Raw genomic sequence first — 14,085 nt, forward strand, 5'->3', positions numbered from 1 at the left:
CTCAGAAGCAGCTTCTGAGAGGGTTTGCTCCATGGTTTTCCCAGGAAGCAGAGTGAGGCTAACCAGCCTGTAGATCCATGGCTTGTTACTGCTCTTTTTGAAGACAGATGTAACATTCACCTTTCTTCAGTCATAGGGGACCTCCCTCATTCTCCACAACCTTTCAAAAACAATAGGGATGATAAAGAATGGCCTTGCAGTGACATTGGCTTGCTCCCTCTGCATCCTCAGGCTTGTATGGGTTGAGATTTCTGAAGAGTTCCATGACTTGATCCCCTTCCACTACTGGTGGTTCCTCCTTTCCCTGAATCCTGTTTTGGGGTGCAGAGGCCTAGGAGACAGCATGTCCAGAAACTCAACTTTGTTTCCCTAAAGTCTTTATTTTATTTTATTTCACATATTCATAATCAGCTCATATTATCTACCACACTTTGCCTGAGACAGGGCCTGTTCAAGTGTTTGATTCGCTTGCATGGGATGTATTTAAAACGGTTAACAAGAACCAATATTCCTAGAATACGCTACCTTTCTTTTACCTCCTTTAAAAAAGGAGTGTGTAACATGGCTGTCTGGAGGAACCGGTTCTTCCTTGTGATAGTTTACTAGATTGTCTGTGTCTGATGGTTGTGAATGTTCTCGCGGAGGAATTCATCCTTGCCACGTAATTAGATAATTAGTTTCCGTCTTTGATAGGTAATGCTGCAGCTGGCAGCGTACACTGTCCCTAATAATGGATATAATAGACAAGGAAAATCAGCTAAATTAAATTTAGTATGAACTAGATACCCAGGCAAGTGCACTTAATTCCACAGGCAATTATTTCTATATATAGAAATATTTTGTCTCAGTGGATGTACTTGTGACCTTATCAAGTACTCAGCAGAGAGAAAGGAGAGAGTTGGTAGTGTATGTTTATAGAAATATAGTGGAAACCAAGTGAAAAAAGCTTAATTAGCAGGAGAATTAATTAGTATGATTGTGACTGGGCAGAGGGTATGGATAACTTCCTGATATTTTACACCAATTCAGTCTTTGTGCAATTTCCAAAAAAGTCTGTTTATGCCCAAGTTGCATGGCAGCATTTCTGCCTTTTCAGTGTATGAAGTCCCTCTCTAGCCATGTCTCCTACCCTGTTGACTAATTTTATTTGTGTGGTGCCCTAGAAGTCATGCTGCAGCTTTAGTTTGCTTTCACGCTGCCCGAGAGTTCATGCCCTTCTCTTTGTGCTGCTGTGGAAGGGCATGGTGCAGCTCCCCAGCCTCCGAACAGGGAGACGGCAACTTCAGTTTACCTTGGATCTTGAAGGTAGATTGTATGTATTGCCTATTTTACAGCCTGGATTTGGAAGGATATTCCAACATGCGTGGAGAATTTCTCCATTAAAAACCTTCTTGAAATTGATACCCCAAACAGAAAGGGTAGACTACATTTTAATTTAGCTAAACAAATTACCTCCTGCTTGCTTATGCTTTTCGTTTCCCAGGGGTATTTTAACGTAATCATTTTTCCTTCCTAAGGTGTCTAACAACTGTCTCTTTTTCCAGGGAAAATGTTGTGAACAGAGTGAAATAATATAATGGGAAAATTTACTCAGCATAATGATACAAAGAAGGCAGAAAATAAAAGGGGAACTGGGATGTTTTCGTGACAACCAGATAAATCTTAGAAAAATTATAGAGATTATAGACAGATCACTTCATTTCTAAGGTTATTATATTACACTATTTTTAAAAGATTTTTTTAAAATAAGTTTCTCTCAGGATTTGAGGATTTGACTGCTTTGAGGGATGTCTTAATAACACAGTCTCAACACAAATCCATTGTCCTTAATTCTTCTCAAGAAAATACAAGACATGAAAGACTAGAATCAGTAGAAGTTTCTGATTTTTTTGAAGATGGGGCAAATCTGGCAGGAGAGGGATTCTGCAGTCAGTGTACTCAGGCAAATAAGGCTGAGGAGGCAGACTAAGCACAAGAGTCAGCAGCGTTGGTGTTCTCCGTGCTGGAGAGTTTTCACTGAGCTGCGTAATGGGATGCAGCTCCTGGCTGTCTGTTGTAGCCCTGTGATTTCAGATGGCCAGCCACTACACTTACCCCGCTTACGTTTAGCAGCGCTTGACTGAAGGCTTGCTGTGATCATGAAACATCACATGGCTGTTTTATTTCTCTGCAAAGAAGAAAAGAATATTTTTAGCACAGTTGTATATTCCCCACTTGGGCTAAATTTTTCCCGATGTCTGTCTTGAAAGGTTTTTGACATAAAAAGGGCGTAAGATTATAGTGTTTTTTCATGTGTTCCAATAGGTCTTTTTTAATAGCTGAGTGTCTATAGGATCAAATGTTGTTAATTTTTTATTCCCAGCCTTAGAAGAATCATAGACACAGTGGCTCCTTGTTGCTGGTTTATACTTCAGCAGCAGCAAATATGCCAGGAATGTATTATATGATAGCAGTATAATACAGTATGAAGTTGTGCCTGTGCAGGGGGCATACCAGTTCTGTATTGCCCCTTCTTGGTTGTGGGGCTTTAGTCCGCTGACCACTGCTTGTGCTTGGGAAGGCAGCTTACCCATTAAAACTGGCTGGTTTTCAGTGACTAAACAAGCTGCCCCAAGTGTACTGTCATTTAGTAGCAATCACGCCCTCGTAATTCTCAGACACCCATTCATTTAACAACTCAAATAAGCCCTAGTCACCTTATTCAAATCTAGTACACGCCCAGTTGTTTCTCTTCGGCGTGTGTATTGCCTGTTACCTTAGCATGAAGGTGCCCCAGATAGGAAAGAGAAGATTACATAAAAGCCATCCTCTGTAAATCATAGAATCATGTAGGTTGGAAAGGACATTGAAGATCAGACAGAGCTGAGACTGTACCTCCCAGGTTAATACCAGTCTGCATCAGCAGGTCCAAAGGTAAACAGGCAGTGGGATGAGTAAGCCGCTGAAGAATACCTAGCCAAGTGAAATATGAAATAAACTTGTGTTAAGCAAAAAAAAACAAATGGTGGGCATGCATTATTTTTTGAAGTCTGGCAAATGTTGAGGACTGGTGTGCTACCAAAGGGGGCAAGATTGAAGCATTTCAGCATCTTCTGTCAAAGGTGAGAGGGAACTGAGGAATAAGATTATCAGAATTGCTCTATGGAAAGTGTCTAAAGAGTTGTTAGCACGCTCGGTCTTACTGATGCTAGTACTACAAGGAGGAGAGACTGGCTTGATGTTTAAAAATCCAGATAAGGATGTTCTTCCTAGATGAGGCTTCCTAATTAGAGCAGAGAGTGTCTGTCTCAGGATACAACCTTTCATGTGGTAAATGCTCAGTTATAAATATATGAAGCTATTGATTTTCTGATGCCTTGCCAGCAGCTCGTATATTGAATATTTAATGTAACCCAAATACTTGTTTCCTAGAAATACTGGGAGATTAAAAAAAAAAAAAACCACCCAGTCTCTAGAGTTTAACCAGTTGTATACCGGACAAACTAGAGAGGAATGTACGAAATGTCTGTCTGTGGAATGGGGAGGGATCCTTTCCAGCGGGCATTCGACGTTTGCACTGGCTCGAATGGACTTGGATGGATAGAATTGCAGATGGACGGTTGTTGAGCTTTGTGAGTGATGAGTATGGTGGTTTTCATCCTGTTATCTGCTGATTTGCCAATATCTGTGAACTACTTTGAAGAGGTCTATGAAAGACATTTTAGGAAAAGCAAGTACATTTATGTTACAAAGCAATTCATATACACCATTTTTAAGGCAGCCCAAGCTCATAACTGAATTTTTGTAGGGAGTGTTCACCTGTGAAAGGATGGAAAAACATTGCCCTAACTTATGTTTGAGATTATATTCTTTCCAGTTTATGCTCCCTGTGTTCTAGGATTAGTTTTCCTCTTGCTTTCAAATTTTCATGAATGAAACAAAACTTACTGGCCTTTGGACTACTCTTAAAGTTAAACTTGTGAGGTCCTGGATTTCTCTCCAACCACAGGAGAGCTCTTCAACATAAACTAGTAAATAAACCCAAACAGCCCAAAGTTAATTACAGCAGGACCTCAAATCAAGGTTGGATCTCTTAGTAATTGAAGTCATTAGGCATTCTGTTGTTTACTTTGATGCTTGTAAGCTTTAAATTTTCTTTTTTTTTCTGCAGATTTTAATTAAATGAGCAAAATTTAGTTGTATTTCTTGCTTCCCCAACAAGAAATTCAGTGCAGCATTCTATGCTTCTGCTTAAAAAAAAAAAAAAAAACAGCTTTATTTTTTTGCATGGAGATGCTGTTAGATATGCTATTAGGAGTATTAAAATAATTGCAACTTAACTATGTCTAGTTATGCAATATCCTTTATTGTAAATATGTGCTACCTTGCCTGAAAACTTATAACATGAAGTAAACAGCAATCATCTCTGTCAGTTGGGGAAATCCTGCTTTGCTGCAAGTATGGGCGAGAAAAAGAACCTAGAGACTGACTAGTGGGCCAAGCTTTATAACCCATGTGAGAGACATGGGGAACTTCTAAAATACCAGTGAATCTGGTTTCAAAGGATGAAAGGATTGGGGGAGATAAGAAGTGTGACTGTCATAAGTCTTACAGGTGCAGAAAGAGTCTTCTATGCAAATGCCCAAACTGTGGGATAAGATGTGCCTGCTTCATTCCGCCATGCCTTCACAGATGGCTGTGCTTTATTAATGAGGTTTATAGAGAGCAATGCTTTGCAGGGGCTCACCTTGCTGTGATACAGCTAGCAATTTTAGGAGGAGGTTCTGGCCATTGTATAGCTGTTGTACCGCTACTTGAAGAAGTCTGCCTTTTCTCAGGTAAGCCATGGATTTCACATCCTGGACTAACAAAAATCTCTCCTTCCTCCAGCCCCCTAAAAAAAAAATCAAGTTGTATGTGATTTTCAGGAAGAGAACAGATGGGAGAGATGCGCAGAAAGCCACCGTGCAGCACTGTGATGTCTTGCCTCTTACCCTTAGCAGAATTGTTGTAGTTGTGTTAGATAGTAGGACTGTGCTTCTTTTGGACTTGGACTTCATCATCTGGATGTGCCAGCTCAGGCTGATGACATCACATCTGTTTCCACGCTAAACAAATACCTGTTCAATGCACTGTTGTGTTTGTCCCTTTGTCAGCATGGTAACCAGTTGTGGGTTTTTTTCCTTACGCTCAGCTTTAAGGCTGTTTCCAACCCTTCAGGCAGTCTTGTACAGGTCAATGATGAAACTGGTTTCGTGTTAAAAAAACAAACAAAACCAAAAAGCCCAACACCGAGCCTGATTTTTCTGAGCCAATGGATGTCACAGCTTGTAACTGGAGCATCGCAGTACAAAAAGGAACAAAGAGAGCAGATTTTATTACTGTGATGGTGCATCGTGCTTCCAGCTGCAGCAGAGCAATCCCCATCTGCCTGCCTTCAGGTTCTGCTTGCAGAGCTGTCACCTGGTCCCTGTTGTCTCTCTTGCTTCCCTGCTCCAGTTTTCATTTTTCTCCCCTCCCATTTTGTTTACCTCTTGTCCCACCCTCCCATTTCCCAATCTCTTTGCCTCTGGCAGTCTCAGAAGCGCAACTCCCAGAGTGCTGATTAATCTCTTTACATTAACAAGTCACAGATTCAATAGCAGGAGTTGGAACTCTACCAACATTGGAGAAGACTGACCTTCATCCTGGACTGCCTCGTCCATTCTCAAATATGCCAGAAAGGAGGAGATGCAATTGTTTTAGTGCTTCCCACCTGTTAGCCTGGATGGTTCACTTCAGAACCATGACAATTTCTGTAACCCTACATTTGAGCAGTCTCTTGTGACACTTACTATTTTACAGGCCATGGTGTGTTTACTGGAATGAGGTCATGGAGGACACCAAGACCTCTGCACGAATGTGTAGAGGTGCATGTTTACAAACAATTTTGTTGCACAAAATCTGTGAAACATGGTCTAAACATTAGTGAAATGAAACCAAAATATATAATCAGATAATTAATACAAGTGCGAAATCTAATTTTTAAACTGCAGTCAGCGGACCTCATGCCGTAGAAATACCAGCAAGGGGGAACCATATGGAACTTTTATACTGTCTCAGTAATAGTATATCCTGAAGTTCCTCATTTCACCAGTTCAGCTGCAGAGTTCTTAGATAAATGTATGCGCATCTGTGTTTCTCTGTGCGATTGACCGTTTCATCTGGAATCCTAAGATGTGCTGTTGGTGGTCTTTGGCAAGCTGGCTAGTTGTGGCCTGCTCTGCAAAATGGAGAAAAGACTCTATTTATGGTCTAGTTTGTCATCTTTAAGTTAAGCAACAGAAGATTTCAATCTCTCATGGACCTTTTGAGCTGACTCTATCTTAACAGAGCAGTCATCGGTTTGAAGAGGAATTGTCTTTATTTATTTGTTCAGCAGGAGAATGTCAGGGCACTACTGCTCTTTTCTGACATCAACTGCATGAAAGAAATAGCATAAAGTAACAATGCTGTAGGTTATCTAATACAGCAGTATTTTTTATTGCTCTGGAACAGATGCTCTGTATGCCAGTGAGATATACTTTTAAAATGAGTATATACTTTCTAAAATTAATTCAGTTTATGATCTCTGTTGATCCTGACTCAGTGCCAGCTAGATTAGTTATTCTGGCCTTTGAACTTAAGTGCTGTTTGATGGCACTATGGCACAGTGCCAAATATGGCAATATTGATGCCATATTTATCAAGAGATGAATGACAAGATGAGATGATCACGGTGCTTTTAGGCAGCAATAGTGATTGAGCTGGTTTAGAAGCAGGAAGAGTAGATGCAGGCTCAGCATTTCACTGCTCATCCTTAGTGTTCTGCTGCTGCTTAAACCTTTCTCTGTTACAGCGTCTGCTGCGAGACTAGCTGTCAAGGAGGCCCAGGGAGAGACAATCAGTCAAACAGATTTCTGACTGATTATTTTTATCCACTTCCCCTGACCCTTGGTGAAAAATGACTGGATCATTTGCTGTGGAGCTGGTTGTCAGGTGTTAGACTGAGCTTTATGCTCAAAGAGAGTTACTCCTGTCAGCTGCGCATCAGATGGTAAAAGCTGCCTGGGCAGGGATAAGTCTTGTTACTAAAACTAGAATGATTTAACTTGGTGGTTTAATAAATCTGGTAATAAGAGAAATAGTAAGTGAGAGAAAACTCACCTACTAAAAAAAATAAATCTAAAACTTGAAAAACTTTTAGACTGTTTAAAGATTTATTTCCTTGTATTGAATTCAAGGGGGGGTATCCAAACAGCAGAAAACATGGCTAGTTAATGACAAACAGCACTTAAGTTCAAAGGCCAGAATAACTAATCAGCAAATATTATGTCTAGAGGTTTTTTTCTCTTTATTATTTGTAGTTGTTATCTGTGTGGTTTTTATCGTTTTGAGAAATGAAATAAATCAAGGTGATTCTTAATGACATATATTGTGTCCTGGTCTGAACTGGATGAAGTGCTCGCTGACCTTGAAGCCTGCAATGGCTTTGCTCCAAAGATAAGCTTGCCTGCTTCTTTGCATGCCCATCGAGAGTGCTGTAGAAAAGACTTGAAACTCATAAGAAATATGAAATGCTGAATGAAAAACAGTAGAGGTAATGTAGTTGTTTAATGCGGACTTCTAAAATGAAAGTTAAGCTAGTTTGTATGTTAAAGCTCTCCTCTTCCAAACTTGCTGTTAGAAGAACCAAATGTTCAGAGAGTATTTGCTTAGTGGTATGTTATGGAAACTGTCTGTAGATTCCAACTAGCTACATTGTGCTCTGAGTCAGATTGACAGGGTTTTATTTTAGCTGGGACTGAGTTGAAAGCACTTTGGAAATAGTAGGTACCTAATGCAGAAGTTCTCTCCAGGTCTCTACAACAACAGCGTTACCTTCTTGGAAAGCCTCTCGCAGGTATTATGTTCTTCATGTTCTCTAGAGTTTTAAGAATTAGTGGATTCTCTTTATCTCCAAACAAAGCCAACAGAACTAATGCATGTAACAACTGTGTCTATAACCACCTCTCTGTTTTTTATTTTACTTTGGAAGGGCACTTATAAAGTCCAAACCTAATGTAAGCAGGGTGTGAAGTTGATATTTCAGTGACCTAAATAGACTGTGGCATTGTAATGTCAGTGCTTATACATGCTTCAGCCCTCAAGATACCTGTTTCTCACTCTGTTGGACCAAATACAGTATCTTTAGCTTAGTAATGTGAGGAATTTTCCCCCTCTCATTCAGCTGTACAAACACCCAAGATTATCTGCTTCAAAAGTCACACTTTTGTTGTGTAACATACCTGTTCAGAACTGACTGAATAAGAGAGGTGAAATTTTGGTGGGCTTGACCAAAGGTAATTCAGGGACAAGTTTTACAGATGAAATTTTGCTGTTTGATTTCATTGGGATTGGATTTTACCCAAATGCTTTTAACTTATCCTTCCACAACCACTCAGCCTCCTACAACCACCCCCCCAGGTAATTTGTAGGACGGAGGCTTCAACATAGGAACATAATTCATAGAACATTTGGCAAGAGAGAGCTGTGAATAAACACAGCAAAGGATGGGGAAATCTAAACTGTAAAATCCACCTGGATTATGATGAGCTGTTCACAGGAACTTTATGCTCTCTGAAAGTGGCATATAACAAACAAATTGTTAAATATTTTAACTCTTGTAATATAACATGGGTAATAGTAAAACCAGGAGTAATTAATAGAAAGTACATTCAACTTCAGAAAAAATTTCCAGCAAATCCACAAGGTAATGAGAAAGTTATGTTACCATGACTGTAAGCTCTCCAGGATACTGATGGAGAGATCACTCAATGGGTTTAATGGAAAAGCCAGGCCCACACCAGAGACAGAGGATAGATTGGACCTGGGAGGATCTTGTTTCTCCATTTATAATTCTAATTATTAAGCATGTTGTATGTTGTCCCTGAGTAGGAAGCCAGTTAGACAAAAGGTGCAGCACTACTAAAAGGGCACACAGGGGAGGGAGTTGGAGCAGTGCCTTCTGTCCCTGGGAGGGATCTCTAGCTCTCCTGTGATGGCTGAAATTCTTTCAAACACTTAAAATAATCACCCCATAAGATGATTAAAAAGTCAGGAGAGTTTGGGGGTGGTGGTGGTGTTAAGTAATCAAAGCTGCCAACTGGAAAGACATGGGTACCCCTCAAAGGAGGGAGGGATTCAATGAAAGAACAGATATTTTTTTTTTTTTCTTTTTCAAGTATAGGCAGCATGTGTTTAGTTACAGTGCTCTGTAAAACTTTAGTGTACAAGGACTAAATGCCATGCAGATTTAGGACAGGCAAGAGCTTGTTAAACGAGCACCATTCACATTTAAGTGGAATTAGGAGAAAGCTGAGTATTTTCTCTTTCTTAGATGTAGGGTGCTCAGTGAGGTAAGTTGTTGGGTTTTTTTTAAATACATGGATAACAATTTCAGTGTACTTCATGCATTCTCAATAGCCATATTTCAATTTTTTTTTTTTAAATGTGAAAATTTTCTTTCATAAGCAGGATGCAAGGAAAAAGATTCAAGGTACACAGGAGACAGTTGTTTTCTGGTGAAGTTTCACAGATGTAATTCTTATGCAAGCTAAATCGTCCTAACTGTTATCTGCATGTGTTGTTACTACATCAGGAAAATTGAATTCACTGTCTCCTGGTGTGTTTCAGGTCGGCAAATTCCACCCTTAGATCCTCATGAAAACGGTAACAATGGAGCAATCAAACTTGGAAAGCAGACTTCACAGACGGGTAGGCGGTGCTGCTGACCCAACTTGATCTTTTTAGATTTACTTGAAAAACAGCACCGTTTTGCTTTTTTCACTGAGGAAGGACTTCATGATCTCAGTGATGTGGCTCCTTATCTTGAAAGCAGTGATTTCAATACTTCCCATGATCAATAATGCAAGGACCAGAAGCAGAAAGCTTTACTTCAAAGGGATTTTGCAAAACCTAGTTGGAAAATCCTCTCTAGTATCCTGTCAAAATTACAATGTCAAAGTGCTCCGATTCTCTGTTTAAGCCAATGACTGTTGGTTTTCTTTTTTAATAAAAAAATCCTTTTATATATAAATTTTAGATTTGCTGCAAAAACTTCTCTTCTTACATTGCAAAGTGGACTTGGCATGTTTTTAGAGTCTGTAATAATAGGGTGAAAAAAACCCATAAAACCTGATTTTTGGCTTACAGTTTCTCTGCCATCCTTCTAGCTGGACTCTGCTTCAGTGTTTTTCTAAATCTGTAGCTTCATCTCGTACTTTCAGTAAACATCAGCAAGAAACGGACTGAGTTTGCTGACTAGAAAAAAAAAATGGATCCAAAGGATGAGTGAGTGCAATTTTTACAGACTAGAAGTCAAAATCTGTGTCAGGAGGTGCTGTGTATGTGAAAGAAGGAGTTGTCATGAAGGAGACTGCTGGACCCCATGCAGTTCCAGTCTGCTCTGGAAAGAAGTGAAGATGCAGCCACTGTGCTTTGCCTGAATTGATTCCCTTTCTAGGGCGTAGGCTTCATTAATTACTGAAATTGTAAAAACGCAAACGCCAGCTTAATCTCCACTGCTTACCAGGTTTCCTCCAAATCTGTGCCCCAGACCAAAGTTGTTTCTGCTCAGAGACGCCGCTTCCTTGGTTTCTAAAAGAGTGCCACGCTGCCCCACTCCTTCGTGGTCTCACTGCAGCGCTCCAAGAAGTCTTCAAGTTGGAAGAAGATATTTCTGTACGAAATCAGCTTAAGAGAGCACAATATAATTTGGGGTTAAAGGCTGGAATCTAATAAAACAAACCAGAGCATTTCTTTACAAATGCAATTCTGTGAATTTGTGGAGTAGTCCCCTCACCCGTGTGGGGATGCGGTATGGAAGACCCACTCTGTGATACCTTTGAAGCTTGACGCACTTGAAAATACAGTGTAGAAAAAAAATATCCAATAGGTGGTTATGAACTAGAAATAATGTAAAACTCTATGTATTCTCCACTTCCATCTTTCATGAATGTGAGTGACTGACATGATAAAATACAAATTTATCTTCTTCATCAATTTCATTGGAAATTGGAACTAGGGTAAGAATGCAGGCTTCAAAACCAAAGCCTGGCTTGCGTTCCACAACATTAATTTGTTCTGTTATGAGGAAAATTAACCTCACTGCACATTTTTTTGGGGGCTTATAAAAAGCAAACAAAAGGGAAAAACAACTTTCCACAATAAATCATGAACAGGTGGGCTAGAGCTGGGTTTCCGTGTTTATACATAAAAACCAGACCTTATTGCTTGGTTGTGAGATTGCTTTGATAAAACGGCACTAATTATTAGGGCTTGAAACAGAGCCAGATGAAATCAATGGGAACGTTTCTTTGTCTTCAGAGGGCTTGAAGTAGTTATAGGTGGGAAACATCCCACTGGATTTTTCCTAAGAATCTAAACTGCATAGTTTTTTCACATATAATCCATTTCTCAGATATTTTAGATTCCTTTGAAAGCACTCATACTTGAAAATACGCCTTTGAATAATACACAGACTCAGACAGCTACCATGAGAAAGGATATTTCTGGTAAACTTTCAGTTGTCACCTGTGCTGATACATGCTCCACATTGCTGCTTCATTGCAGCAACTATTTTACAGATAATCCAAGCTTATTGAAAGGAAAATTCAGCAATCGTTGTTGATAGTCGGGGAGGGAGACAGGCTCCTTTAGGGAATATTTCATCCCATCCTAGTACAAGCAAGTCTGCCATGGGTGCCTGGCTCTTTCAGCTGGCTATGGAGGGAGAGGTTAACCTGTCCTTCAGCGCTAAAGTGATATCAAACTTACCAACATCACAGATTCATATAATTTATGGGATCTATGACTCAATGCTGCAAGAGATCTGGTTCTTCCTAAATAAAACCCAGTAAAAGGTTAGACCTGTTACCAAGAAAACAAGGTGAGATCGAACCCATGTTTTTAAAGGTGTCTTAAATTTTAGTTCAACATATAGTAGTTATACATAACTGATTTTTAGGCTTTCATAAATCTTTGTGGCATATTTCTTTTTTTTTTAATGTGACATCTCAAAACTCGTCAAACCCTACTTGAGATGTCTGAAAGTTTTGTAAGACAATTCTACGAGTACCTTGTATACTCTAATTTATGCTAGAACTGGCAACTGATGCTGATCTGTATGGAATAGATAACTGTCTTGAACAACCAGCTCTCACAGCTGCCATTGAGCTATATATGAATCAGAACAGGTTTATGAGTTATATGTTAAAATAGTTTAAAATTGGAAGTTGTTACAATGGATGTCTGGCAGATTTTAAAATTCAAATGTTGGCTAAGTAGGCTCAAAGATATTTTTGTATTTCGTGGGCCAAATCTAAATCACCTTATTCTGCTTTTAGTCAAGAAAAAGACTTAAATGAATAAGGATTCTGATTGTATAAGTTCTTGAGATTTGGGTTACGGTGAGCTTCAGTAGGGAACTCTGAAAAAAAAAAACTGTGCTGTGCAGAGCAGCTCGCATTTTTTTTGGAGACGGGGCTCACCTTCGATGATGTTGCCTCTCTGCTGTTCGTCAAAGCTAAAGTGCAGCTTTCACCCACCTCTTCAAATGGGGGAACGTTTTGTTTTAAAAATTGCGATTTTTCAAATGTAAAATTCATGATTTCTGCTTCCTTTTGTTGCCTGTGGTGCTTGGAAAGTACTACCACCCTTCATAAACAGCCAGAAAAATGACATACAAAAAAACCCCAAACTCGGAGTCAAAAGTTTCAGCAGCAACTGGAATTCCTCTTAGTAGTTAACGGCTGGTGAAAAGCTAAATTACTATACAGGAGCACCTGACTCTGTAGCTGATCTGCTCTACTACTACTACTACTACTACTACTACTAACAACGCTGCAGTTCTAGGTTGGCCAGCTGGTGCTGGATTTGTCCAAGATTGGTTTTCTCAAGAGAGCTGGCAGCAGGACTGAAGCACAGGCTGCAGTGCCAAGGATGTTTGGTGGAGCTTGTTTGCACCGTGACTCAAGACTGTGACTGTCCAGTTGTGGGTGACTTGCTTTTCTGGCTTGTCATGAACTAGTTTAAAAACATGATTATGAAGGAACTAGTTTTCATATATGCTCTGCATATGTGTGTGTATATAAGTACAGTTTTATATTGTTATGCTGACATGTAGTGTTTTTTTCCACTATGTCTGGTTCTCATATACTGCACATTGTATTCTGTAAGTACATTTTTTGTAATGGTTATTTCACCTTTATGAACTTAAAGTTACGGATCAAAGGTAGCAAGAAGACGGAGATACACATAGGTACAATTGTTGACTTGCCATTCTTATGCATGAAAATGGCGTATTATAGAAAAAGTTTGTCTTGCAGACTGAGAAATCTAAAAAAGGCCATTATTATCCAAGAATTGGGACTCGGAAGTAATAAAGTTACACTCCAAAAAAAGAGAAAAGGAAAAAAATTCATTATTTTTGTTCATGGTACAGCAGGGCTATCTAAAGTGCTACAATGTAACATGGGTTTGTATCAGTACCTAGAAAGGTTACCTGTCATGCCTTGTCTTCACTAATCCTTCATGGCACGTGGTAATAAGCGTGACTAGATAGATTATACATGTGAGCACTCTGACTATAATCAGTCCTTTTCAGTACAGTGATGATATATTTTACTATCCTACCCTTAATTATTTAAACCAGAGTCAGTGATAAATTGTAAGTTTAAAATCACCTGCCTAGTACTCTTCCTCTGTTTTGTTTATATAAGGGCTTTGACTGGGCTGGACCCACTCACTTCATGTATGGGATGCTACAATCTGTTAATACTTTACCTTCTGTTTTACATATTAATTGTATCATACCTAATAATATTTTTTGCCCTAAAATGTAGGTTTTGTGTTTTATTTAACCTACACTGATTAACGCTAATAAATGTTCTAAATACCTCTGATTTGGGGATGTCTCTGGTTTCAATGAAGCAGAACAAAATAGGTCCCATTTTTCACATCGTTTGCTCTTGAAAAAGGGCTGTCTGCAGTCTGTGGATTGCTTACCTGGGATTTAAATGCTGCTTGAAATGTGTGTGGCTGGCCTTT

General features: G+C 39.4%; 1 protein-coding gene across 1 annotated transcript in view; it reads left to right on the forward strand.

The window, feature by feature from the left end:
* The window catches only part of RAB31 (RAB31, member RAS oncogene family), a 70,082-nt gene extending 56,362 nt beyond the window's left edge, over window positions 1-13,720 (forward strand). The window contains 1 exon segment of the mRNA XM_076329983.1: window positions 9,673-13,720. Within this exon segment, the coding sequence (XP_076186098.1) occupies window positions 9,673-9,770 (98 nt within the window). The 3' untranslated portion in view covers window positions 9,771-13,720.
* The last annotated feature ends 365 nt before the right edge of the window (window positions 13,721-14,085 follow it).

Source organism: Aptenodytes patagonicus, chromosome 2 (assembly GCF_965638725.1).
Source record: "Aptenodytes patagonicus chromosome 2, bAptPat1.pri.cur, whole genome shotgun sequence".
In the NCBI taxonomy this organism is placed as follows: Eukaryota; Metazoa; Chordata; class Aves; order Sphenisciformes; family Spheniscidae; genus Aptenodytes; species Aptenodytes patagonicus.